The following is a 26,989-nucleotide window of genomic DNA, read 5'->3' on the forward strand; positions in this document are numbered from 1 at the left end:
AATAATAAAATTAAATAAAAATAAAATATGAACCAAATTTTTTAAATAAAATGATATAAAAAGCTTACAAAAATAAAATATAAAAGTTAAATTTTTAAAATAATATAAAAAATTCAATATAATTAAACTAAAAGAAAATCAAGAAAAATATGTTATTAGGATAAATTCGATAAAATTGTCTAAATATTATGATGGAAAATTCATATATATGATGTGAAGAGAATTATTTTCTGATTTAGGGAGGTTGTTACAGTATTCATCGGAAGACGTCCGGATGATATGACAACTTTTGACAGGATTCGGATAACACAATGTCTTCTCCCTAACTATATGCACACCTGAAAACTTAAAACGTTACAATTTTATCAAAAATGCCTTTTTGTCTGGGCGTCCTCCAATCGGTATTATAACAATTACACTAAATAAAAAATAATTATGAGACCCTGAGTCAAAAATTTATTCCATGTCTAAATAAACAAGTAGCAAAACACTCGCGTTTCATGTTGGGTATATTTGAGGTAATTAATAAAGAAAAAAGAGAGTTAATTTGAAAATGAATAAAAGTTTGAGTGCTAAAATAATAAATAGATAAAGTTAAGGGACAGAAAGGTTGTTATACCTAAAATATACACAGTTTAAAAACTTTTTTTCCTTCGTTTTCTCGAAATTACTTCTCCGTTTTCATTTAGATTCTGTTTCGATCAAAAACGAAATTTTCTTGTTGTTTCTTCTCGGGGTGAAAAGGAAGAACATCTTCTTCATCTATAGCATTGATTAAATCGAACTCTGATCCGCCATGGTACGTCCTTTCTTTACCCTTCTGTAATTTATTTTCCCAATTCAGTTGCATGGATTTTTATTTGTTTCGATGAATTTTTATTAAATTTCAACAAAAGTAATTGTTTCTCAATGCTAATTTGGGTTGTTAGATTGCTTAGTGAATTTTTAGTTAATTCAGGTTTTGGTAGTCGGCAATGATATTTTGTTTAATACTATGTTACAAACCTTTTGGCATGATCTTTCAAATTTTATCTTAACTTGATCTGGGTCAACTTCTTTACTTTCTTTTTAGGGTCAATTTAAATTTGGGTTTGGATTTTTTTTAAAGCGGCTAATGTGTTTTTAAAGGATTTTGTATCCTCGTTCTTTGTGAAATTAAAATCTGAATTGTTTGGTAAAGCTGGTTTAGGCTGCATAATGGGTCAATACCTCTATTTCTTAATCTTTTTATCTCAGGTTTGATGTTAGAGGGATAAAATGTTTCTGTTATTCGCTGCTTTTTTGTTATTGAATCTTGACTTTGTTGACATAGTTTTGGATGTGGTTAGATTGGAGGGAAATGAATCGAAGTTCATATCTTCATCCCTTATGTTTCATATTGATTTTAATGATAAGAATGTAAATTGTATATAAGAATGATTATAACTTCATTGATTTTTGGTTATGATATATTTGAAGGAGATGAATTTAAATTCGAATCACTAACTTTATGTTTCGTATCGGTTTTATGATTCGAGATAACATTCAACTCTTTGCAAGAGTTATGAGGTTTGCAGTAAGCTTTGTTGGAGCTGCCTTAATTTCCCTTTTGTTTTGGTTCCTATATCAAGAAATCTCAGATTTTGAAATATTGTCTTCTTACTGATAAGAACATTGATCAAAGATAGATATGGTAACTATAGATGAATGTACATTGTAATTATGATACTCTTTTGTTTTGATGGTATGATCATTATTTTTCACTTATCCATATTCCCTTTTATGCAGGCTGCCAGGATTCTTGCCAACTTAATTGTAATGGGGTCGGGTATATTGGCTCGAGCTGTTGTTCAGGCATACCGTCAAGCACTTGCAAGTTAGCTCAGTATTACACTACTGTTATTTCGTGTTTCACTTTGCTTTAAAAAGAGGAGCCTGTTTTTATTGATTGTTATTAAGATTTTATCTTAACAATGGTACAATTGTGTGTTATAATCACCGTAACAGACGCAACTTATCGGGAAATTTACATGATGAACTAAACTGATTCCTATTTTCCTTTTTGACATATACTGTGTATGTTTTCTTGAGAAATTTGATTTGGTTCCAAAACCAGCATCCTATTGTAATAAATTAGCAGCAGTGATGTGCTTTTATTCGAAAGATCAGTACACTACAATTTTGTTTAGTTGGTATTTGCAACTCGGTTATTTCCTTTCTATTGTTAAACTCGCTGTGAGCACCGAGGAGGTGATTAGTAATGTTTTTATAGTGACAGCTATTGTGTTTGCTTCATATGTATAATCTTTTGAACAGTAAGGTCATCGCAGATGCTGCGAAATCTGGTGTTACTCATGAAACACTACAAAATGCCGCCCGCCGAGCTGGTAGAGTCATGACGGAGCAAGAAGCTAGGCAGATTCTTGGTGTAAGCGAGGATACCGCCTGGGAGGAGATAATGAAGGCTAGTATTTTAAGCATCTCTTTTCGTTTTCCCTTTCAGTTGTTTTCGTCTCGAATAACCTTTAAAGCTTCTTCCATTACTTTATTGCAGAAGTATGACCATTTATTTGAGAAGAATGCCAAGGTCGGGAGCTTCTACCTTCAGTCAAAGGTTCATCGGGCTAAGGAGTGCTTAGAAGCCGCCTATCGAGCCAAAGGAGAGGGCAGTCCTCCTAGTTGAGAATCCATCCAGGTTTACTCGTTTCACATACAGATGTCCATTTGTAATCTAATACCTACTCGAATATTATAATTTTGTGTCCACACTGTTATATAGTTGATTGGTTGCATATAATGATTAAGTTTTTGTTCCGGCAATATGTCATTGACGACTAACTTGTTGCAGCTGTAACAGTTACATAGTAGTTTAGTTGAAACTTGAAGCACTGAAAAAGTATGTAAGAAACTGTATGTAAAGAACAATACCGAGCGCTTGAATTTTATCAGTTTGCATTTGTTCCAGTATGTAAGAAACTGTGGTTTTATCAGTTTGTATTTGTTCCAGCATGTTCTTCAAAACTTAAGAATTCTAAGGAAGCTTGAAACTAAGGTATGAATCTCCCGGCGTTCCACTTGCCACCTGTGCAATCGCATCCACAATTTTTCGATATAACCAAAAATTACCTGTGAAAGAAGTCGAAATATTAATTTCAAATTTGTCGACATTAGAACTCGAGTTTCAAATCGGTTACAAGTCGACATTAGAACTGCGAGCGTCAACTGCTGCTTTAATTCTCATAATGGCTTCCTCTCTGGACACCACCTTCCTGCCTTGTTTGTGACCACAAGCTTTCGGAGACACCTAACGGTGAAATTTTATAAAACCTGAGCCTCAAATATGAACAAAACCAAATAAGCAATTCAAAGATTATTTAGAAAACTGCTTAGAGGACCATAAACATTGTTTACGGAACTGCAGTGTTCGTATAATGTCAATACAGCAACAAAAATATTTGAAAAGATTATTTTATTTTTTTGCTCAGAACATGTACCTGATCTTCGAGAATGATCCCGGCAAAGCCGGCTCTTATATATCCTTTAACAGTTCTCTTCACATTCATCGCATTTCCATATCCATTATCACCATCTCCAATAACAGGAATCGACACGGCCTGGGTGATTTGTTGGCCCTGATCAACCATTTCACCATAGGAAATAAATCCTGTGTCCGGTAAGCCCAGGCGAGCAGCAGAAATGGAAAATCCTAACGATGGCAACAAAGGATGTTAATGCACAAAGCATCTCGAGACAGTCGAGCAACAAGATAGTGAAAATCGTTTAAACAAATACATTTGTGAAATAATACACATTTCAGATTTTGATTCTGGAAAATGGAAATGCATCAAGCTTAAAGGGATAAATTCCAAGAAACAAAAATAATAGTGTTCTACAATGAAACCAACATGTGGTAAGAACAAAAGGACCAAGATTGCAGTATTTACCAAGTTTTTACTATAAAACCCCACTGAATTCATATATGGTCCTCAAATTAAGTCCAAAAGAACTAGCTTTAATGAAATGATCAGTTAGTACTTTGAAGTTAAGAAAATGTAATTTCTCAATCAGAAATTTGTAATTAATGGAACTGCAAGAACATTTTTCTTAAAAAAATCCAATTTTAAAGAGAAACATTAACCATAGAATCTCAAGTAGTTATCAATCATAGAAGCTCAAGTAGTTATCAATCCATAAGCAAATAACAAGTCTTGGGATAATAAATAGGGGTGAAAATGAACAGATTTTGAACCGATCATGAACAGCTTCAAAAATAAATCGAACATTAACAATTTAAAAAATAAATAAACAAGCATGTTATTAAAATTTGAATGGAACACAACAAACCATGAATACCTTCAAAAATAAACAAACAAATTCATTCGGGCTCGGTTCATTTACAACCCTACTTATAAACTCAAAGGCAAAACTGCATAAACCATCAAAGAAACCCAAATCACAAACACCAGCTGTTTACCGATCAATAAACAGAAAAGATTGAAGTTTTTAGATCCAACAACTCCAGCTAAAGAAAACCCACATCTTGGAATTCATAAATCAATGAAAAGAAACTAAAGGAAAAGGAAGAGAAAAGGTACCACTGGTGAAACAATACCGAAAGCCAGCTCTTTCAACAAGCTTAGCACTAAGACCATCAAAACAAGCAGGGCCTTGATGAACCCCAGGCGATTCCAGAATCTGTCTAAGTGTCCTTGCAGGCGAACTCCTCTCACCTAAGCAACCAGTGATGACTTGGAGTCGTTTAGGAGCGGTGAACGAAGTGTGAGACTTTGGCTTTCTTGTGTGGGTATTGATGGTGGGAGATACAAAGGAACCATTTTTTAAATTTGGAAGAGGGGAAGAGTGAGATTGTGGGAAAGGGTGATTGAAAACAGAGAGAGCTTGATCTCTGCTAATCACTGATGATGATGATGATGGGTTCATGGTTGAATATTGAAAAACTGAAAAGTTCACTCAACTCTCAGTGTCACAATGTCTTTGCTTTCGTTCTGGTGACAAAATTGAAAAGGCAGTTTATAGTCACGGAATTTTCTTCGGGCAAAAATAAATAAATAAATACAATAAATTTGTCAATGGCGATTTGATGAGTAAAACATCGTATAGAATTCACATTTAAATATTATTTTTAATACATTTAATTATGTATTTAATAATAAATAATTTTTTTAAAAGTCAATAAACAATCGTGTTAAAAAATATTATGTTAAATATTAAAAAGGATATGATATTGATATAATCTGATATATTAATAGTTTTAATATTTAAATTATATACTATAATTTATCAATTTAGCTATATTTTAAGATTAAAAAATAATTTTTTATATTTAAAAAAACTCTAATTTTAATCTTTGTTCATTTTTTAAATTATTTCTTTTTGCACGAAAAAAAATTCATTGGTTGAAGTGATGATTTTTATTCTTAGAGTTAAAGGTCTCGAGTTCGAGCATGACACTTGTAGGGATGTTTGAGAATTTATTATTAAAATGATTAAGAGTTTTTCGAACATATACTATTTTATAATTATCTTTTGAATAATCAAAAAAAATATTTCTACCTCTTCTCCTATGAATATTATATCTTTTTTATTAATATTATTTATTAACAAAATATAATTGTTCAAAATTAATTTTAATTTGACGAGTTTGTTTGATTTAAGAGTATTTTAAAAGACTGAATTTAAAAAAATTAAATACAAAGAGATAAATTTATTAAATTATTTTAAATTAAGATCAAATTTATAAAATATATGTTTTAAGATTAAAAATAGAGGTGTAATTAAATAGAGCGTTCAGTAAACTGTTCGTGAACTATTCGTATAATATTCTTTTATGTTCGGTTATTAAACTAAATAAACGAATATGAACAAAAATTTTGTGTTCATTTAGTAAACGAACAAACACGAGTAGAGGTGTGCTCCATTTGTTTATGTTCACAAACATGGTTGTTTATGAGCTCGTTTATCAACTTGTTCGTTTATGTTCATTACAAACTTGTTTTTTTTTATATTTTAAATATTGGTGAATGTAGGAACTAGATTGAGCATATGATGAAATTTGGAGTTTAAACTATGAAGTTTAAGGAGTTTAAGCATTAGTGACATAATTTTCTATTTTTAGCTTGCAAACCAACATGTTCCCGAACGTTAAATAAACATATTCGTGAACATATAAATGAATATATAAATGAACGTTAAATAAACATGTTCATTAATGTTAAACGAACATATTCGCAAACATTAAACGAACGAACACAAATACCTTAAAAAAATAAATGAACATGAACACGATATTAAAAATTTAAACGAACATAAACTGAACATGAACACCTTTTAAAAAGAATAAACAAACAAACGCAAACACAATCTTATTCGTTCAAACTCGATTCATTTACACACAATTAATTAAAAGTTTTATTATATCACTTCAACATCTAAATTAATTGGATAACGTGAGAGAAAAAAGTTTTTCATCTACGGTGTCAATGGAATTATTTTTCTGATATAGGTTGCTATAATACACACCGGAGTCATCCGACAACACGTCGTCTTTGAGACGCGTCCGGACTACAGGTAATATTTAACCCAGATGCAATATTATAAACTTTTGTACATAAATTAAGTTACAAAAAAAAATATCATGTAATCCGAATACTTTTTCTGAAAATGGCATGTCGTTTGAACGACCTTTGACATACACTATAGCAATCATACTTTTTGACAAAACAAATTTACCTACATCCTAGATGTTTTTTTTTTGTTCATCTCAATATCTAAGCAAGTGATATATTTACAATAACACTTTAATTAAATAATTTGTTTAAAACAAAAACAAAAACAATCTATTTATTATCAAACATATAATTAAATGACTTGGAATATATTTTACCTTATATTTAAAGAGGCTGATATTTCGATTTTCCTTTTTTGTTTTTATTATTTTATCATGTTGTCCGCTCGTTGCCTCTTTGGCAAATTTATTCTTTTTCCTTTAAAATTCGAAAGGAAAAACCCTTCAAAAATCATGAAATTCTTCCAATTTCCGTAAAGAACAAACAAACAAACAAATTCTAGGAGAGAAACAGAGCAGATTTTCCAACAATAAAGAAAGAAAGAGAAGGAGCCAGGTATTATCATTAATATAATTGGATTTTTTTTTTCAAATTTTATATATTTTAATCCTTTTTGTTTCGGTTTCGAATCTGTAAAGCTGTGTTGTTTACGTGTGCCTGTCTGTATCCATTGTTTTCTTCAACTATTATTATTACCCCCTTGCTTTCCTCATTCTTTTTTTTTCAAATTTAAAGTTGAAGGATTTCGTTTATCTTTTGAGTTTTTTATTTGTTTTGTGAATTCTCATCGACCCTTTTAGACATCGGCCTTAATTTTTCTGGGTTTCCGTTTAATTTTTGCTTCTATCTTTAATTTCTCTGATGGAAGATGGTTATCGGCGACAAGGCTTGGTGGTAAGGCTTAAAAGGTCTATTAATCTCCTTCAGTTTTTCTTATGAATTCGAATGTTGAAAATGTTAACTTCTTCGAAAATCCTTCTCATAACATTTGATTAATCAGTTATAATTAATTCAATTGTCCTTTTTAGCTTTTACTTTCGCGGTAAATTGTATCTTCATTGCCTTTTTGATCAGTTACATGGAATTATTGATTTTAAGCTTGTTCTTCATATGTGTTTGTTTCTATTATCATAGTTTAATTTGATTTTACTCTATGTTCATTTGATTATTGATGTGTTCATAAAACTTTATGCAGGCACAGACACCTCCTCCTGGCTACTTTGTTCGACTAGAAAATTCTGACGATTTGTATTTGAGGAGAAGATCGAGGATGCGTCGATGGCTTTGCTGTTCGTGTCTGGTCGAAGAGAGTTACCAGCCGCATGAAAATGAGCACTTGAAGAGCATCGATGATGATACTGATGGTATGCTTTGATGCTAACTTGATTTGGTAGTTCTGACTTGCAGTTATGAATCTTTTCGCTGTGGGAAATGTGGTTATTTTTGTGCGATTGTATGCGTCATTGAATTCTACTTTGTTGAACACCTTATACGAAATTACCTAAAACCACTGAATAGAAATGTGACTTGGGCTAGGCATGAGAGCTAAATAACAACTTCCGAGATATTTCGTTTATTATTCAAGTTTAACTTGTGTCCTTTCCATGATTTGTCGTTGCTGATGTTATGTGCTTTCAGGGAATCAAAAGAACTCAAAGGCGGCAGCTCCTGCCAAGCACGAAGTGCAAAAATCAGTATCACCTATTGAAGTGCCTACATTATCACTGGAAGAATTGAAAGAAAAGACTGAGAATTTCGGATCAAAGGCTTTGATTGGAGAGGGTTCATATGGAAGAGTTTATTATGCAAACTTGGACAATGGAAAAGCTGTGGCTGTGAAAAAGCTTGATGTTTACTCCGAGACTCACTCAGATGTTGAGTTTCTGACCCAGGTTTGTAGGCAATTAGAACGAATGGTCTTTTCTGATTGATAATGCAATTTTATGTTGTTCAAGTATCTTGTGTTTCCCCTTTTTCTTAGCACTTCAACTTTACGAACTTTCTTTGTTAGGTTTCAAGGGTTTCAAAATTGAAGCATGACAATTTTGTTGAGTTGCAAGGTTATTGTGTTGAAGGAAACCACCGTGTGCTTGCATATGAGTTCGCGACAATGGGATCACTACAGGACGTATTGCATGGTTTGTGAAGTCATTGTTTTATGCATTAGTTCCTGATAGAGATTTATCGGACAAGATCTTGTTACACAAAATAGACACTATTAGTTTGACTTCTTTCTTTCTGGTGGTTCTAGGAAGGAAGGGGGTTCAAGGGGCACAACAAGGTCCTGTGCTTGATTGGATGCATCGGGTAAGAATTGCAGTTGATGCAGCCACGGGCTTGGAATACTTGCATGAGAAGGTTCAGCCCTCTATTATACACAGAGATATCAGATCTAGCAATATCCTTATGTTTGATGATTTCCAAGCAAAGATTGCAGATTTTAACCTCTCAAACCAGTCTCCCGACATGGCTGCTCGTCTACATTCCACTCGAGTTTTGGGGACCTTTGGCTATCATGCTCCAGAGTATTCTTTCTAAGCTCATTTTATGTTATGTTTAATTTCTTCTCGTATAACATCTAGAAAATTATGCATAATTACTTATTGACATAACCTTTTCCCCCTAATGAGGCTGCTATTTAGACTCCCTATATTCGTTTCTGCTTCTTTTACGATAGATAGAAAATGCATCTAAGGTCCAACAGGCTACATTGCTGAGTCCATTATCTGTGTTGCTAGAACTACAGGGCATGAATTTATGTAGTTTTTTTTATGAATGCAACACTATCCCGGACGTGCTACGGATATAATCTATGATATTATTGCTCCAATTTGTTCCAGGTATGCAATGACTGGACAGTTAACGCAGAAGAGTGATGTGTATAGTTTCGGGGTTGTCCTTCTAGAGCTTTTAACCGGAAGGAAACCTGTCGACCACAAAATGCCGCGTGGACAGCAAAGCCTCGTTACCTGGGTGAGTTAATGTTTTCTCTTCTTTCTATCAATCTTTTCCCTTTTCTTTATCTAGTGTGATGGTGCATTTTTTGTTTCGTTTATATAGTGCTCGATCTTTCGTATTCACTTTTAATGTGACTAACTCTGCAAAGTTTCTTTTTCCTCGAATTAGGCTACTCCAAGACTGAGTGAAGATAAAGTTAAACAATGTGTAGATCCAAAACTGAAGGGAGAGTATCCTCCTAAAGGAATTGCTAAGGTACTTCTGTCGTCCCGTGTCTTCTTAACTTGTTCGAACACCGAAGACATGTAACAGCGACACTAAACTAGCAGTTAACGGTTTTCATTACGTTTTGTTGATGCAGTTAGCAGCTGTGGCAGCATTGTGCGTGCAATACGAAGCTGAGTTCCGTCCAAACATGAGCATTGTCGTCAAGGCTCTCCAACCACTGTTGAAGGCCCCCACTCCAGCTCCAGAGCCCGAGTCTTAAAATCAGATGAGCCTCGCTCCCTCATCTTTCATCGAAATTTTCCTAGCCCAGGCACAGTTTGGCTTCATCAATCGGAAGCTTTCATTGGATCACTAAAATAGTAATTGTATTTCTTTCTTTCCATACTTTTCAAATATAACATGAACGTGTAGGATGAGTTCAACCGTTTACCATCGCCAACATGATCTGCCCGTCACCAGATTTCAGACCTCGAGTGCCGAACTTTTCCGAACTTTTATCGAGTTTTAATCATCGAAAGAATTGACCAATGGATTTGGGTTTGTGTAGTGAATATAAATGTTAAATGAGTTATATGTTTGCTTGGGATTTTTTTCTTATATTTTGTGCTAAAATGATGGGTTTCTTATTTCTCTAAGGTATGCTTTGATTTGTTATGTTTAAAGTTATATACTTTTATATGTAAAAAGAAAAAAAATGGTTTTGTGAATTCCAATAATTATACAACTTTATGTAAAGGGTATATATATATATTTTTAAGGGGTGTTCTAATTAATCCATTACCGTTAATCATAACAATTAATCGATGTACCGTTAATCATAACAATTAATCGATGTAATTGCTACATTTTATAGGTTAATTAACTGAATCGTTAAGGTTTAACTCTTTCGGTTAATTGAATCACTAAAAGTATTGGTTAACAGTTACGATTACGATTACATAGGAATTTCGATAAATGGTTAACCATCAGTTAATCGTTAATAAGTTATAGTAAATTAATTATATTTTTAGAGAATAAATTTAGAAATAAAATCAAAATTATTCCTCCTATTTTTTAGTTATCATATTTATATTATATAGGAACACATTAAAGTAAACATATTTTGAAGAAATATATATTTTAAATATATATATATATATTTCTATAAAATAAAATACATTTATAAATAAATAAGTTTTTTACAAATATATATATATATGTTTATTGTCGTAAATTTATGAAAATTTAAAAATTTTAAGTGTTTGTTATGTTTGAAAAATATTGTAATAGGTTAACTATAGGTTAACCTTATAACCGAACCGTTAATAAAAGTTAACGTTAGTGGTTAACAATTTCTTAATGGTTAAGTTATGATTAACAAAATTTAATAAATATTATAACGGTTAGTTGACCATTTATGTAACACCCCAATTTAGGGGGCATTAAAAGACCTTTAACTTTGACCGAGTATACCTATCCTGACGTTTTCCAACGTTCCAAATCCGATTCTACAATCCGTTTTTCGAAATTCAGACCCGAAGGCCTGGAAATTTCCAGTCAAACCCGTTGACTTTGATTTTGACCGAGAATTCAAGATTTTCGAAAAGTCATATTTTATGTTTTCGACGTCCTGAATCTTAATCCGAAGTCAGTTTCGCCAAATTCGAACCCGGTAAGCTGTTTTCACTGATTTATCATCCCGGTCCGATCCGTTTTTCAGAATTAAGCTCCGTTTTTATATAATTTATGTTGATATGGATCCGAGGAAATATTGGAAGATGATTTCAAGATCGAGGGCGTTTGAATGGAATTTAATGGTCGATCAGTATTGCATGAAAATCGAGGTAATACTTTACTACCTCTTTATGCTTTATGGAACATGTTGATATTGGTAAATGCATGAATAAGATAATGTTGATCACTTTTGTGAAGTTGAATAATTTATACACTCGATATGAATGTGGTAGAAATTCTGTAATTGAATACGGATCGAATGACTAATATAAGAGATTTAAGAATTGTTAGAATTAAATTACAAGTTTGTGATTAGTGATAAAGAAATCAGCCATGAATTTGTAACTTATATTTTATATCATCAAAGGTTAAGTGTTAAAGGTATTTGGATGGGAAATTATGAGAATATTCCGGTAGGGTAAAATTACAAAAATACCCTTATATTGTAGGATGACAAGAATTGTCCCTGGAAGTTGGTTAATAACTCTGAAAAGACATATTGATCCGATATAAATATTGATGTGCATAAGAAATGTTAGTTTTACTTGGAAATTATGGATAACCGGTTTTTAATCGTATGAGTGTTTGTGAATGATACTATAAGTCTGTTAAGAGAATTATTTCAAGATCAGAGAATGTTCAAGAAAACAATTAATCATAAGATCTCTAAATTATATTATTTTCGTTAAGAGTTAATATCGAAATTATCTGGTTAAGAAATTACGGAAATGCCCTTAAGATGTAAAATAGTTCGAGTTGACCCTGAATTGGAAATTACTTTGAAGATTTGTACTTAACTTGATTAAGTACGAAATTGTTTGTTAAGATTTGTACTTAGTGCAAAAAAATTCATGATATTCCGTTTGTAAAATCTGAGAAGGCACTTAACCCGAAAATATTCAAGTAATGAGTAAATACCTGAAGAATAATTTATCGGGGGTATTCTACTGTCAGAATTGTTCGAAAGAATTGAAATAAATTATAAGATTGAATTTAATAGTAAGATCAGACGGGAGAAAATGATTAGAATACACTGAATCTGTAGAATGACCAAAATACCCCTGTAATGGAAATGACCTAAGAATATCACTAGGAATGATTGGTTATCCTCGAGCTTTGAAATGAATGGAATAAAACTGAACACCAAAATTACCAAAATAACCTTATGGCCTAAACTACGTAAATGTCTTGGATTAATTAAGGAATCCAAATAAGCATAGGTCTTGGACTACCTTTAAAAGCAATGTAACACAATTTAAGTGAGTAGATCAACCTTAAAGCTATGTCAATACCTGGATGGCATAGATATTACTTGAATGTGTGTTTGTCTCCTCAAGTTTGGCTCGATGATAAATTTTGGAAGTATTCAGCTCAGCTCAACTCTAGATCGCATTAAGTACTAAGAATTGGACGTTTGTTCAACAAATCAACCACGAATACCAAATTGAATGGAATGAAAGTACAATATGTATCTAAAATTCAGGAACGTTTGAATTACTCTGGAAAATCCCAAAGTAACTGGAATGGACATGATTGCTAAATGAACTAGGTAACCTCAATGACTGAGGATTTAGTAAGTGATTTGGATAAGTTTGGAAACACTGATGAGTTTACATAGTGTACAATTACAATGGGTTATGAACAAAATAATCAAATACGTCAGCATTACATGATATTGTGGAAGCGTGGAAATGAAATAAAGACATTGGAAGATCTATTCAGCGATGATTTCAAAAAAAATGATTTATGGACAAGAATTTGTGGTATTAAAGAGTAAATATCCTGGAAGAACAATGAATTGACCAATCGATAAGCATTAGTTCTAGGAACTATTCATCTAAGAGTTGTTCGATAATAAGATCAAACGACATATTTTGTATAAAGATTCCTGAACACTTTCCTGATGCACATGAATCATATCGGAATTCTAAAGTATTAACCTTAAATGTCGGATTAGATTGGTTAGCAATCGATTCCCTTCAATAAGACCTCATTTTTAGAATATGATCAAATTACATCAGTTTCATGTTATTCATTCTGATAACTACTAAGTGTCTCTGAGAAATACTTGGATATCCTAGTGTGTTTCACATGTACCACATGACGATTTTATATGTTTTTAAATGAGTTTCACCGAAACTATTGATTTATTGGTTTATGAACCATGACAACATGTTATATGTTTTTTGATTATGGGTTTTACCGAAAAATATGAATTATTCCTGATTTATGACATCATGGAATCTACTGGTTTTATAAAACTATGTTTACTTGAAATATGTTATCGGGTTTCCTATTTTCATTGGAAAATATGATCTTGATAAATCACATATTGAATATTTTTATGAGACAATTCCCGATGTTCTGAATACAGTTTATTTTGATATCTGATTTACCACATATTTTGATATGGTTTCTGGTTACGGTATTTTTGTACATGATTTCTAAATATGGATTAATTACCGTTACAGTTCCCCCAGGTCCCTTTGCTGTGTGCAAGGGTAAGCCTTACAGTTCCCCCAAGTCCCTTTGTTGTGTGCAAGGGTAAGCCTTACAGTTTCCCTAGGCTCTTTTGCTATGTGCAAGTATAAGACCTTATCGTTTTTGCATGCTCCTCTGCTTTGTGCACAGGGTAAATATGTTTTAAACTGCCACTGTTTTAAAAGATATGTATCTTTTCACTGGTTTTAAGGGAACACACTAGATAACCTATTCTGATCTCCTGAACCTAAACATACGAAATATATTTCTCTGAACTAAACGCTTATTATCTGTTACTACCTGAAATATCCGTAAGATCTCTGCTCAGTATAAAGATCTGTAGATGTCTGAACTAATAAGGAAATATATGTTTATCGGTATCTGCACGTTCTTCAGCATCATCTGGTAGTTATGTATTACTGAGCTTTTCGAAGCTCACTCTATTTCTCACCATTGCAGGTTAGAAGAATTAAACTAGTGCATCTATCGACTTCAGTAAAGGAGTTTTTCCGACGTTGTTGCAGAGTATGGTACATGTGATTAGGGAGCATGTAATTGTATTTTATTTTAAATACGAGACAGTTACATGTTTTAATAAAAGTTTTAAATTTTCCGCTATTTTTATAATGGGTCGCTCCGGTGGCCCTAATGTGACACTCCAGATCGGATCGGGTTACCCGCATCGATCTGAGGGGGTTACAGTTTAAATTTAACGGCACGATTAACCGTTCATAAAAAATATTTCTCTTATTTGTCTGTGTTTTATTCAAGTAAAATAAATTTTAGTCGATGTAAAATCAATATTAAGTTAATAAAAAATGTTAATATCGTAAAATGACTTATCGTATTTTTTAAGGGAAAATGACAAACTAACATTAATAATAATAAAAAACATTGATGTAAATAAATTAATAATATTTTTTTCACAGTTTGATACGTCAAAGTTTGAGAGAAAAATAATTAACTTATATCGATATAGATAACTTAATAATTTTTATCATAAATAATACTAATTGAATTATTATAATATTTTAAAAATAAAAATACTAATTATTTATAATGAATAACAACTAAGTACACTTGTTCATTAATCAGAAACGTGTTGGCCTATACATTTTTCTTAAGACAAATTTTCAATCATTTGACACTCGAGATATTTAATCGTCTGCCCCTCAAAATAAAACCACTAGATGATCATCTACAGTAATGTATCATCCCTTGTTTTTGTCTATAATAAGAAAATTAGATAAAGGAAAACAAAATAATTTGAAAGTTATTTAAAGTTCTTGAATTCTAAGATATTTTTAATCAAGAATGTTAGCTCTCTATCTATAGGGGTTAGCTCTCTATCTATAGGGATTCTCAAAAATGATTTACTTATTCAAATTTAAATATATAATAATATCTTTTAATTTTAGATATTCAAAATATATATATACATTTTAATATTCAAAGTAAAAAATAAATAATATCTTTTAATTTAAAATATTTAAAATAATATAATCTTTTAATAGTCAAAGTTAAATAGATAATAAATATCTTTTTAATTTTAATTATTTAAAATAATAATTGTCCTATTAATATTCAAATTAAAAACATAAAAAGATAAATATATTTCACACAACTATCTTTCTAACACGAGTTTTAGTTTTCATAAGTATGTTTATTGAACGTGGTCTGACTCTGCAAAAGTTTGAAAGTTTCCTTCAAGCATATATACTTTATTCTCACGTGACTTATGTTGTTCGTTTCGGCAATAGAGAGACTAGGCCACAACATTAATACGGTCGTGGAAAACGGCTCTTGGAAACCATTCAGATTAGCTCACCAAGGCATACCCCTATCCTACACGGATGACCTAATCCTCTATGCCGAAGCGAGAAACAAGAAAGCAAGTATCGTGACTCAATTCTAACAGAATTTGGAATCTACTCTGGGCACAAAGTAAGCAAGCGTAAATCATAACTATATTCTCGCCTAGCACCACTACAGCTATGAAAACAACAATCTACGCCACCATTGGCTTCCAAAAGGTAGAATCCCTAGGAATACCAGTCCCACACAAACGAGCTAGCTATCACGACATCACCTTTATACTAGACATAATGCAAAAGAAGCTAAACGACTGCAAAAGACTCTCTCCATGGCCGGGCGAATCGCCCTAGCAAAGTCGGTATTGACAACTATCCCCCCATTTTTCATGCAGACATAAACTCATAAGGCAATTCATACGGGGATCGACTCCTTCGGGGAAAAAATTCTATCTCGTAGACTCGCCATCCGTTAACCAAACAATTGAACGAGGGGACCTTGGCATCCCCCGCTTGCATGAGCGTAATATGACCTTTATGATGAAAATCGGATATGCCCTAGTCATTCGAATGGATGCGCTGTGGATTCGACTACTACGATAAAAATATAAAATCTCAAAATATGCCTTCGATCAATCTCACGACCAAGCTTCTCCTCCCTGTGGCGTGGCCTCTCAAAGGTATGGAAATCACTCCATGCATGTCTGGACTGGTCGATTGGAAATGACCTACACGTTAGCTTCTGGGACGACACTTAAATACAAATAATCCTTAGGACCCATCCAGAAAGTTGCATTAAATCTTGACTCAATCAATTGTGACTTCAAACCCTTCCATCTTCTCAACCTTGATGGCTCTTGGGATGTTGAATGCCTCTCAAACCTAATAGAGAGAAATGCCATAACAAACCTCATGAGCATCGCCCCTCCCAATGATTAGGATGCACCAGATATTTGGATGTGAAGATGGGAACCGACACACAACTTCGTCATTGAAACAGCCTATAAACAGTTAACTGAACACAGCATGGAACAGTGCCAACCCAATGTGGAAGCTAGTATGGCACCTCCACATCCCCCAATGCCTCCGTCTATTCCTATGGCTAGCTTTCAAAGGAAAAATTATGACAAATCATGAAAGACATCGTCGTTCGCTATCAAAAGATCCTTCTTGCCAATGTTGTGGATGCTCGCAATAAATAATCACCCACGCCTTACGCAATTGCCCTATAGCTAGACGTCTTTGGCTACAAGTTCTCCCCTCGACCTCGAGACCGAATGTCTTCTCCTTGGACCTAAAGGATTGGCTGCTCAAGAACCTATCTTCACAGACGACAATCGATAGGCTTCATTGGTCATCTTTCTTTGCCTCAATAACATGGCAACTATGGAAGAACCAAAATGATATTGTCTTTAACGATACCTCCCATGCAGACGACATATTGCTACACCATAGCACTGCTTGGGCTATATATTTTGAAAGCTGGCCAACGATCACCCCCAGCAACCCTACACCACTCGCCACAAACGAAGCAAGCAGCTGGCACCCCCCAACGAGATTGGTACTGCCTTAACTCGAATAGTAGCACTAATCCTCAAACTAAAGCTAGCATCATTGGTGGAGTAATTCACGATTCAATAGGGAAATGGATGCATGGCTTCCATCGGGGCACTGGCATATCATCTGTCCTCAACGCTGAACTACATAGGGCATATTTGAAGGCTTGAAACTCGCTTAGTCCCTTAGGATTGAACCAATTCAAATGCAAACCGACAGTGCACAGGCGGTGAAACTCCTGGACGACCATGGTGCAGAAAATAATAGACTCTCACTCATTCGATTAATCACCAAGCTGAGGAACCGAGCTTGGACAACAGAAATTAGATGGGTTCCTCGTAAGGGAAACATTGCTCCTGACCACATAGCCAAGCTAGCTCAACCACAACACTTCCAGCTGAACACTCTGGCATCCCCCCAGCTACCATGAAAGACATCCTTGCTCATGAATCAGAGGCTACTGCGCAGCACCCTAGCCAACCCGTTTAGCCTATCGTGTTTGGCGTTTACAACTAAAAAAACGATACTGGAAAATAATTTTTAGAAATAATTTTTATAAAATATAATTCATTTTATAGAAATTATTTTTTAAAATTTGTTTTTAATAAAATAAACGATTTCTTCATTAAATCTGTTCAAGAGTTATATTAAAAAAATTATCTGATATTCAAAGAATATAATCACAAATACCATGCTCAATAAAAAAAATTTGAGCATAAAATTAGATCTTATCCATAAATTGATTTTTTTTTAACTATACATAAAGTAATTTGATCCATAAATTAAATCCAATTATTTTTGAACCCATAAATGTCCTTAGTGATTAAAGGTAGTGTTATTCTCCATTGAGGTCCTTAGTGGTTAACTATTCATATATTCTAAATTTATCCATTTATGTTAAAAATTTGATGGCCTTTTGAGTTGGAAATTAATATGTTGATTGAGAAATGATAAAATATGATCCCAAAACTATTTAAGTTGTATTTTATGGATCGAGTATTCGTTTACGTCGAGCCAGGACTTGAAACATAATGTCGTCGAACCAGTGTTTGAAACAACAGTGGTGCCTATAGATATCATTAAAATATTATTTTATCATATTCCAGCTAGTAAGTTAACATTCAACTTAGACGCTCGTCAATTTTTCAACAAAAAAGAACGAGTTTGAAACATATTAATATTTAAGTGATCATTTTGTAAATTTTAATAATAAAGAGATTCAACAAAATAATACCTTATAATCGGATACCATTTATATACTTTGCCCTTTAATTAAATTAAATGTATTTATTGATTCGGACGATCGGGAGAGAAAGCGAGAGCCGCATGCTTCGGATTTTCGCACCGCAAAAACCATGCCTCTCCACTCTCTCTCAATTCATTTCTTACCCGAAAATCTTTTATTTTCTTTGTTTTTCTTTTGTTTCTCTTTCGTTTCATTTTCCTCTCCCACCATCCATACAAGGCCTTTCCGTCTTGGGTTTTCGGAATGGTGTCGGAGGATAACTTGAACTCGGTTTCCATGGAAGACGATTTTGACGGCGGTGATTACAGCGATGGTTACGAAGACGACTACGATGATTACGGTGTCTATGGCGATGACGATGAGGGTCAAGGTTTGCTTGAAGATGACGACGCTGATGATACAGGCGTAGTTGCTTCTCGGCGTCCCAAGGTAATCTCTGTCTTTCAGTTCCGCGATAGAAGAAAATGCTTTCATTTTGATAATTATCCTAGGAAATAAATTGAATATTTTTAGGCCTGTTTTAGTGTTTGTCATTGAATTTTAAAGCATGAAGCTAAGGATTGCTTAATTTTGAATCAATCTAAGGACGTTTTAGACAGACACAAAAATTGAAGAAGAAAAACAGAAATTTTAATGAATTTAGTTTGGAAAGAGTAAAGATAAATCATGATCCAAGAAAATGTTTGGAAATTTATATAATTTTCTGTCAGAACAGTGGTGAAATGATAAAAATAGATTTTATGTTGCTGATTAGAGGTGTAATGAGCAGAGCTGAGTCCGAATAGTGACCAACTTGAGCTTGACTCAATATTCGAAGCTTAATACTCTGCTCGCACAACCAAACATCAAATTCTAAGTTTGAGCTCAGCTCGAACTCAAACTCAATTATTCGAGCTCAATTAAGCCTGTTCATATTTTAACTCAAGTTCGAGCTAAAATTAAATATCTTTTGCATATAAAACTACCAATGAATTTAGAAGAAATCAAATCAACGTTTGAGACACTTAAATATTATATATTTCTACAAAAATGATGTTATGAAACCTGCAGCATCTTTATAGATAGCTAGTCTTTAAAAAAAACAATGATTGGATAATATTTAAATATATTAAGCTTCTTTTTAGCATGCAACTCAATCATTACATTGAACATGGGCAACGTCATCTTCAAGAAAACCATGATCGTCATCGCCATCGTAATCAAAATAGAAAACTCAAAGAGATAAAGATGCATCATTGCTTGAAATATAAGACTCAAAAGAAATTGGTCACCTAAATGGAATTGTCAAAGTTCTTGTGATTGGAGCTTCGTGAGTGGTGGGTTTTGGGAAGCAATCGAAGTATAGGGAAAAAATCGGTTTCCTGAATGAATGCTTATGTTGGTTGGAGTGGTGAGCTGTGGGGAATAAAGGTGAGCAGATGGGGAAAGAGGGTTTGAAATTAGGTCAGGGTAAATAATATATGGTTAGGGTAATTGTGTTCTCTAAAAATAGAAAAATACTTAAAATATATATTAACTAGAAAGCTCGATTAGGCTCGTGAGGTGCTCGAGCTAGTATTAGGATGTTTGGACTCAGCTTGATCAATAGCTCAAGCTGCTCAATCTCGACTTGATAATTATCGAATAGAATCGATTTTTTTTCAAGTTGAACTCAAATAGCTTGTGAATACTAGTGTCTCATTTACACCCTATAGCTGATCATCAACTATTTTTCAGGCTCAAGGATTTTTGAATGATTTGGTTGTTAAAGAGGGAATGATTTTCTTAAGGGGTTACCACCTGCCATTGCTGATGTTCTTGATTTTTATTTAATTTAATTTGAATTTAAGTAGTTTATTAAGTCAGTTGTTTTTTTTTACATTTTGATTTCGTCACGATGAAAATTGAAGAAATAGGTTCCAAGAAACAATTGGATGAAACTGTTACTCCATGTCATAGGCTCGAGGTCTAAAACTTTTGGGTTATGGTGTTAATGATGAATAGATCTGGAAAGCGGGCTTTCGTTTCTTGCTCTCCATATTCTTGTGGTAATAATGGAATTGCTGGCTTCAAATATTTGAAGCTTGGAAGATCAAAAACATTAAGCATTGAATTTTGTACAAGTATTTCCTGCATTATTACCGTTATGCTTTTGTTTCCTATTTCAGCAAGGTTACACTGTTTTGAAAGAAGCAGATATAAAACATCGACAAGAGGATGATATTTCTAAAGTTTCAACAGTTCTTTCAATACCGAAAGTTGAGGCAACCATTTTGCTCCGTCGCTATAATTGGTAATATTAAGGTTTCAATATCAAGTTTGTCCATTTCTTCGTTTTATGTCTTAGTTTACATACACCATTTCAAGGCATCCTTTATGGTATTTAACATAGCAAGTAAGCTATTCGGCTTTGGTGGAAAGGTAGATGTGTGGCTGCTTTACCGTGTTCCAATTTTCGAAGGCTGTTCATAGAGTTTTAGTAATTTGTTTCTAAAATACGGTTGGTTATATAGGAATGTTAATCAAGTGCACGAAGAATGGTTTGCTGATGAAGATAGAGTACGAAAATCTGTTGGATTGTTGGAGAGACCAGTTGTAGAAGTATCAGATGCTAGCAAAGTAAGTTCTATAGATTTGCGAGTTTGCCTATGCTTTAGGAAACATGTTCTTTCTTTTTGTTCATCCTTGCAAATTATGTACCTCTGACACATACTATTGCTTCCCAACCAGTTTACTTGTGGGATTTGTTTTGAATCGCTTCCGTGTGACAATTTTGCTTCAGCTTCTTGTGGTCATCCTTTTTGCCGGGATTGCTGGAAAGGTATCTCTTAAATGCTTTGTTTGATAGGCTAATTATATATCTAATCTAAGTGTGGTTGTATGCAAGTGCTTTCCTTTTCTTTAAATTGAAATTTCCAATGAATATTGCCTTAACAACATACTACCATTTGCATTTGGTTATGAAGGTTTCGATTTTCTTACATTAGGTTGCTAATATATACTAAATTCAGTGTTCTTTGTTGTTGTAAGTACTCCACCCTTGTCAGCTCTAACGCTTCTGACGCAAAACCTTTGCTTATACTTTTTATGCTATATTTCGTTAATATGGCAGGTTACCTTTGCACAAGAATTAATGATGGTCCTGGATGTTTATTGCTGAGATGTCCCGAGCCATCTTGTAAAGCTGCTTTGGGCACAGATATGATTGATAAATTGGCAACTTGCGAAGAAAAGGAAAAGTATTCTCAGTTTCTACTCAGATCCTATATTGAAGATAACAGGGAGGTATGTCTTGTATTAGAATCTTGAGATATACCAATAGGTTACAAAGGATTATTAATCATCAAATAATTTGAACTTTTTTGCTTGTTGATGACCGGACTTTTGAAAGTCGGTTAGACTCTTTGCAGTGCATGTTTACTTACTTGTGTCCCCTTTTGTGTAGCACTTGTGCAGCTGTGCATGCAATGCATTAGTGAGCATGAGTTGCCGGCTATCTTAGTTTAATGGGTTCTCTCTTTTTGCTGAAAGTTCTTATATCTATCGACCTTGTCACTGCCAGACCAAGTGGTGCCCTGCTCCAGGGTGTGAAAATGCTGTGTATTTTGCTGTTGGCTGTGGTGATTTTGACATCACATGTTTGTGCTCAATAGTTTTGTTCTCTTCTCTAGCGTTTTTTGTTTTTTATTAGATTATATTTCATGGGCATCACTCACTAACGGATGTCTTCAAGCAAATCTTGATTGCAGTGTACTGTAGAAGCTCATCGTCCTGTTGATTGTGATACTGTGACAAAATGGATGTTGAAGAATAGTGTGGATGGGGAAAACATGAATTGGTACGATACATTGCACTTTCTTGAAGAAACATGCTAATTATGATTCCTGTATTTTTTTACTATATAATTTAAATTTAGGAAGAAATGCTAGATCTGTTTTTCTCCAAAGCTGGATATGCTAAACTAACTAAGAAATGAAAAGGTCTCGTTTGCGAATGGAGCAAACTGGAATGAGAGGGTCGCCTGCGCCTCTGTAGTACCCGATCTGGATTAGTTAGTTAATAGATCGGATATCAGTGATTAATTAAAAAAAATGAAAAGGTCTATTATGAAACCTCTTTTCAGTTTTTTGCACTTTGTATTCTTTTTGCTTCAGCTCTTCATTTTCTTAAAGTACCCATGTCAGATACATTTTAAGATATCCTTAGGATATCCGTCTAGATAGATCTTCCTGGAACCCATCAATATATAAAAACACTTGGAAAAGAAATTGAGCATGCATGTGTCAACCACTAGTGGTGTGCATTCGGTCAATTCGGTTTTTATTTATCAATAACCAAATAAACCGACTTAATCATAAAAAGTAAAAATCTGATAAACCAAACCAACTTTAAACCCAAAATCGACATAACCAAATTTTACTTCTTCTTTTTTGCTCCTTTATATTTTTTATATATAAAATAAAAATAATCATTGTTAAGTTAAACATATTTGTAATTAATTAAATAATTAGATTGATTTTTCATATTTGAGTATTTTATTTCATATTAAGATTAAATTAGTTAAATATATACATGCAATTAATCGGTTTATTCGGTTTGGATAGAACTGATAACCAAACCTAATTAACAGCCAAAACTGAATAAACCAGAAAAATTTTGTTATGTCGGTTCGGTTAATTTGGTTTAATCGACTACGATCTCAACCCCCTCCAACAGTCACATTCGAGTCCCAGTAACATAGCTATGCATAATTCCGCCTTGTTGGCAATTTAACATGATTAATCTTGTTTGCAAGGGCAAGCAGAGGAGGTATTTGAACTAGGTGATGAATGAAATGGTTTCTAAAGTGAGACTAAGTTCACTTTTACTTTGTTGTTAACAAGGACTACTTATACATTATTAACTCTATAACTGAGTGCTAACTAAACTGAATTCATATGTGTGTGTGTGAATATATATATATATATATATATATATTTATATACTTCGAAACCTGTGCTACTTTTTTTTATTCTGTTCCACATTTTATAAGCTTCACTCATTTACATAGTCTGATAAAATATGGACAATCTTGCTATCATGTTTACCACTGTTGTTGTATGCTATGTTCAGGATACTAAATAATTCCAAGATTTGTCCCAAGTGTAAGCGGCCAATTGAAAAGAACCTAGGGTGTATGCATATGACATGCACACTGCCTTGTGGTTATGAGTTCTGCTGGTAAGCTTCAATTTTTTTGTTTGTCCTGATAAAAGACACTACTTGAACTGAGACCGCATAATGGTAAGTCTGTCTACTGTGAGTTTATAGTGAGATTGAGGAGAAAGATTGCTGGAAATTCTAGGTAGTGTGGTGTGAATGAATGTTAAAGCAAGAATATTGCAACTATAAAGGAAAAGTAAGAAGTGGGAAAGAGAGAGAAGAATACAAAAGTATTTTAGGACATACTTGTCTCGGATATATACTTGTATCCGACACTCGCATCAAAGTTCGAGTATCTTGGTCTAAATTTTTTAGGAAGACTATGATTGTAATAGGAAACTAACTAGTTAACAAAGTAACCGGACAAACTCTAAGAGAAAATGAGACAGAACTCCTCTAAGTAACATAATCCAATCAACCATCATCTTCCTAGGATGCATTATTTGCTGAAATTTGAAAAATAATCACAATTCATGATAGATGATCTGAGATTCCTAAATGCAAGTTACATAAAAATTGAGATAAAATTGAAGTCTTCAGCTTCTCTTTATATAACAGTTGTAACCTTTATGTGATGTTAATCATATGTTATGTAAATGTAGGTTATGTCTTGGTCCATGGGCACAACATGGTTCGAGCACTGGTGGTTTCAATTCTTGTAACGGATATGAAGCTGCTAAGAAGCAGGGAGTATGGATACTAATAATGCCTTTTTCAGTCATTGTCTCTTTAACATCTGCTTTCATAGTGGTTGAACTTGCGACTCATGATTCATATTCTTGCTGGCAGTCTGTGGATACAATTAGGCGAGATATGGCAAAGAACTCCTTGGATAGATACACTCATTATTACGAACGCTGGGCAAGCAATCAATCAGTATGCAGATTTCCCTGATTTATCATGGCATGAGTCATTAATAGAATTTTCTTAAATTGACTTCTATGTACTGGCTTTTATGTGCTTCATAATTAGTGCTTTCGACTCAAAATTTTGCCTTTTCCTCTCATACATGAACCTTCCCATGCCCGAGTTTGTGTTCCATAGCTTGAGACCTTTATTCGTTGATATGCCACCAACTGCTTAATCTTTCTGAGGATAAAGTTATAGTAGAATACAGTGAGTTGGAATTGTTTCATGAATGTTATTTCGGATGTTTTATGTTTCCATGATTGGTTCTGTCTTAGCTATTGTCTTTTGTTTCCTTTAATGGATTACATTGGTAAAATGTTGCCTTCTTTCAATAAAAAATTGGATAACCTGGAAGTTCCTATTTTTGCAGTCAAGAGAAAAGGCTCTTGAAGATTTAAACAGGATGGAAAGTGAGCTCGTAAGTTCTTACCTCTTTTTTAAATTTAAAAAACAAACTTTAAAAAGAACAAGAAATCGAACATACTTGTACATATAGGTAGCGGTGAGAGTTCGATCGAGTCGAGTTAAAAAAATTAAAGTTATTCGAGTTGACGAGTTATATTTTATAACTCAAACTTTATTTGAAAATTTTTTGAGTCGAATTGTTTGAGTTTATGTTTAATTTCAATTGTAAATATTTATAATATTATGTTACTATTTGATTTCAATTTAAACGGTTTCTATAACAATATACAATACATATATATTTAATATTTCTTCATAATTTTTCATATGTGATATACATATATCATACATAGTTGAGTCACTCGACTTAAATTTAAAAATCAATCAACTAATTACTAAAGTTTTTGAGCTGTTCGAATTATATTTATAACTCGACTCGAATTTGAAATTTTTTCGAGTTGAATATTCAAATCGAGTTTTGCTTACCCCTATATATAGGTATTGTTTATTTGCTTGTATTTGCATCTTTATATATTCTTTAGATACTTGCGGGGTTTTTGTTTTTTGCTTCTTTAAAATGATTTCATGGAGTTTTGAGTGTAGAATGTAGTGATTTTATTGCCTTTTTCTTTGGTTTAGCTTTTATTTAAAAGTTATCATTCACCTGATAGATATTTGAAGCTGCTTTCCAGCATGGTCGTTTGACCTCGGAATTTCTGCAGTGGATTTGATTAGAAAGCAGCTTTACCATATTTCATGGTTTCATTCGAATAGTTAGTAATCTCATAGCTACATTAGGTCTATATCGGATGTATACCTTGCTTTCTTCTTCAATCTCTTACTTTTTAAAATTTCTGAGAAAAGTTCTAATCTTTTTTTTCCAGATGGAGAAGCTTTGTGTTGTGCAATGCACAACTAAATCTCAGCTTAAGTTTATAACAGAAGCATGGCTTCAGGTAAATCATAATCATACGACTGTCATCTGTTCATCGTTTTCTTTTTGGAACAAAAGGAGTTGATTCATTTGTTTTCCTTTTGCCGATCCGTAAAATATTGAAGATAGTTGAATGTAGGCGAGTTCTCAAATGGACTTACGCATACGGGTATTATCTTCCCCAGCATGAGCAAACCAAGATTCAGTTTTTCGAGTACTTGCAAGGTAATACACATATTTTCCATAAAAATACTAGAATTTATTTTTCTAAAGGGATCGTTCATGGCATGACCGACTCTCTGTTTTGTTCAGGGGAGGCCGAGGCCGGTTTAGAAAGGCTTCATCGGAGTGCTGAGATAGAATTAAAGAAATTTGTTAAAGCTGATGGCCCATCAAGCGACTTCGATGACTTCCGTACTAAGTTAACCGAACTAACTAGGTTTGTTTTATCCACTTTTAAATGGAACGTATGGTTAAACAGTACCTGGGACTGGCAATGATGTTGTAATATGTTACTTCTTGTTCTTCCAATAATATTTAGCCGGAATTTCGCGAAAGTGGCCGGATCTTTGATGTTTAGGGTTTACTGATTTTAGTTTTCGGTACATTTCTATATTATAGTGTGACAAAAAAGTACTTTGAGAATTTGGTTAGAGCACTAGAGAATGGTCTGGAGGATGTGAACTCCCAGGACACAATCGGTAGCGGCAAGTCCGGGAACCCGTGAGCAGTAAGGGGAGAGGTGCCGGGGAGCCCTAGAGCCGGTGGTTCCGACAAGAATGTAGATGATACAAGTAGTCCTTGTAACTCTGCTGTGCCTTCTTGTTTCTGGGTTCATAAAAATAAAAGTTTTTAACTTTTTTGCCGGGGACGTACCTTATTCCGGTACGGCATCCGCTCAATCTATAGTTACATTGATATGTATATGGTTTATGTGTACAAGTTGCATTCTTACAAATCATGTAGGCTTTGAATGCAAATATGCAGAATATGATTAAAT

At 33.4% G+C, this 26,989-nt stretch overlaps 4 protein-coding genes across 7 annotated transcripts; 3 read left to right on the forward strand and 1 right to left on the reverse strand.

Annotated features, from left to right (window-relative positions):
• Window positions 1-676: 676 nt before the first annotated feature.
• On the forward strand, window positions 677-25,048 carry LOC120192142 (mitochondrial import inner membrane translocase subunit PAM16 like 2-like). 2 transcript variants are annotated; one of them, XR_005522755.1, is made up of 6 exons: window positions 677-799; window positions 1,768-1,855; window positions 2,310-2,443; window positions 2,534-2,719; window positions 23,390-23,395; window positions 25,028-25,048. XR_005522755.1 is itself a non-coding variant. In XM_039194976.1 (4 exons), the coding sequence occupies exons 1-4, from the start codon at window positions 797-799 to the stop codon at window positions 2,660-2,662; spliced, it is 354 nt and encodes a 117-aa protein (XP_039050907.1). In that variant the 5' UTR covers window positions 677-796; the 3' UTR covers window positions 2,663-2,722. The 2 variants fall into 2 exon arrangements, 1 of the variants encoding a protein (XP_039050907.1); XM_039194976.1 differs by lacking the exons at window positions 23,390-23,395; window positions 25,028-25,048 and having other exon boundaries at window positions 2,534-2,722.
• Window positions 3,155-4,935, reverse strand: LOC120192140 (2,3-dimethylmalate lyase-like). The gene is made up of 3 exons (XM_039194975.1): window positions 4,575-4,935; window positions 3,474-3,685; window positions 3,155-3,283 (listed from the first exon to the last, which is right to left on the reverse strand). The coding sequence occupies exons 1-3, from the start codon at window positions 4,918-4,920 to the stop codon at window positions 3,170-3,172; spliced, it is 672 nt and encodes a 223-aa protein (XP_039050906.1). The 5' UTR covers window positions 4,921-4,935; the 3' UTR covers window positions 3,155-3,169.
• Window positions 7,028-10,389, forward strand: LOC120192139 (PTI1-like tyrosine-protein kinase 1). 3 transcript variants are annotated; one of them, XM_039194973.1, is made up of 9 exons: window positions 7,301-7,460; window positions 7,762-7,930; window positions 8,205-8,458; window positions 8,578-8,704; window positions 8,818-8,873; window positions 8,997-9,091; window positions 9,407-9,539; window positions 9,693-9,779; window positions 9,886-10,389. In XM_039194973.1, exons 1-9 carry the CDS (start codon window positions 7,428-7,430, stop codon window positions 10,009-10,011), a joined length of 1,080 nt encoding a protein of 359 aa, XP_039050904.1. In that variant the 5' UTR covers window positions 7,301-7,427; the 3' UTR covers window positions 10,012-10,389. The 3 variants fall into 3 exon arrangements, with proteins under 3 accessions (XP_039050905.1, XP_039050904.1, XP_039050903.1); XM_039194974.1 differs by lacking the exon at window positions 7,301-7,460 and adding an exon at window positions 7,028-7,121 and having other exon boundaries at window positions 8,818-9,091; XM_039194972.1 differs by having other exon boundaries at window positions 8,818-9,091.
• On the forward strand, window positions 18,674-26,826 carry LOC120192143 (probable E3 ubiquitin-protein ligase ARI7). Its single transcript, XM_039194977.1, has 15 exons — window positions 18,674-18,989; window positions 20,708-20,832; window positions 21,053-21,158; window positions 21,270-21,360; window positions 21,652-21,824; window positions 22,102-22,218; window positions 22,289-22,377; window positions 23,652-23,759; window positions 24,344-24,431; window positions 24,531-24,617; window positions 25,021-25,068; window positions 25,940-26,011; window positions 26,115-26,214; window positions 26,302-26,428; window positions 26,611-26,826. Exons 1-15 carry the CDS (start codon window positions 18,804-18,806, stop codon window positions 26,714-26,716), a joined length of 1,623 nt encoding a protein of 540 aa, XP_039050908.1. The 5' UTR covers window positions 18,674-18,803; the 3' UTR covers window positions 26,717-26,826.
• Window positions 26,827-26,989: the final 163 nt, after the last annotated feature.

The sequence above is a fragment of the Hibiscus syriacus genome, unplaced genomic scaffold (genome assembly GCF_006381635.1).
Source record: "Hibiscus syriacus cultivar Baekdansim isolate YM2019G1 unplaced genomic scaffold, ASM638163v2 tig00116971_pilon, whole genome shotgun sequence".
In the NCBI taxonomy this organism is placed as follows: Eukaryota; Viridiplantae; Streptophyta; class Magnoliopsida; order Malvales; family Malvaceae; genus Hibiscus; species Hibiscus syriacus.

Coding starts and splice junctions, on each gene's coding strand:
- LOC120192143 (XM_039194977.1), top strand. CDS start 18,804: ATGGTGTCGGAGGATAACTTGAACTCGGTTTCCATGGAAGACGATTTT. Junction 20,833..21,052: donor TTGCTCCGTCGCTATAATTG/GTAATATTAAGG, acceptor TTGGTTATATAG/GAATGTTAATCAAGTGCACG. Junction 21,361..21,651: donor TTGCCGGGATTGCTGGAAAG/GTATCTCTTAAA, acceptor TTAATATGGCAG/GTTACCTTTGCACAAGAATT.
- LOC120192142 (XM_039194976.1), top strand. Junction 1,856..2,309: donor ATACCGTCAAGCACTTGCAA/GTTAGCTCAGTA, acceptor AGGTCATCGCAG/ATGCTGCGAAATCTGGTGTT. Junction 2,444..2,533: donor CCTGGGAGGAGATAATGAAG/GCTAGTATTTTA, acceptor ACTTTATTGCAG/AAGTATGACCATTTATTTGA.
- LOC120192140 (XM_039194975.1), bottom strand. CDS start 4,920: ATGAACCCATCATCATCATCATCAGTGATTAGCAGAGATCAAGCTCTC. Junction 3,686..4,574: donor TCGGTATTGTTTCACCAGTG/GTACCTTTTCTC, acceptor TGCCATCGTTAG/GATTTTCCATTTCTGCTGCT. Junction 3,284..3,473: donor GGATCATTCTCGAAGATCAG/GTACATGTTCTG, acceptor TTTCACCGTTAG/GTGTCTCCGAAAGCTTGTGG.
- LOC120192139 (XM_039194972.1), top strand. CDS start 7,428: ATGGAAGATGGTTATCGGCGACAAGGCTTGGTG. Junction 8,459..8,577: donor ATGTTGAGTTTCTGACCCAG/GTTTGTAGGCAA, acceptor TTTCTTTGTTAG/GTTTCAAGGGTTTCAAAATT. Junction 8,705..8,817: donor ACTACAGGACGTATTGCATG/GTTTGTGAAGTC, acceptor TGGTGGTTCTAG/GAAGGAAGGGGGTTCAAGGG.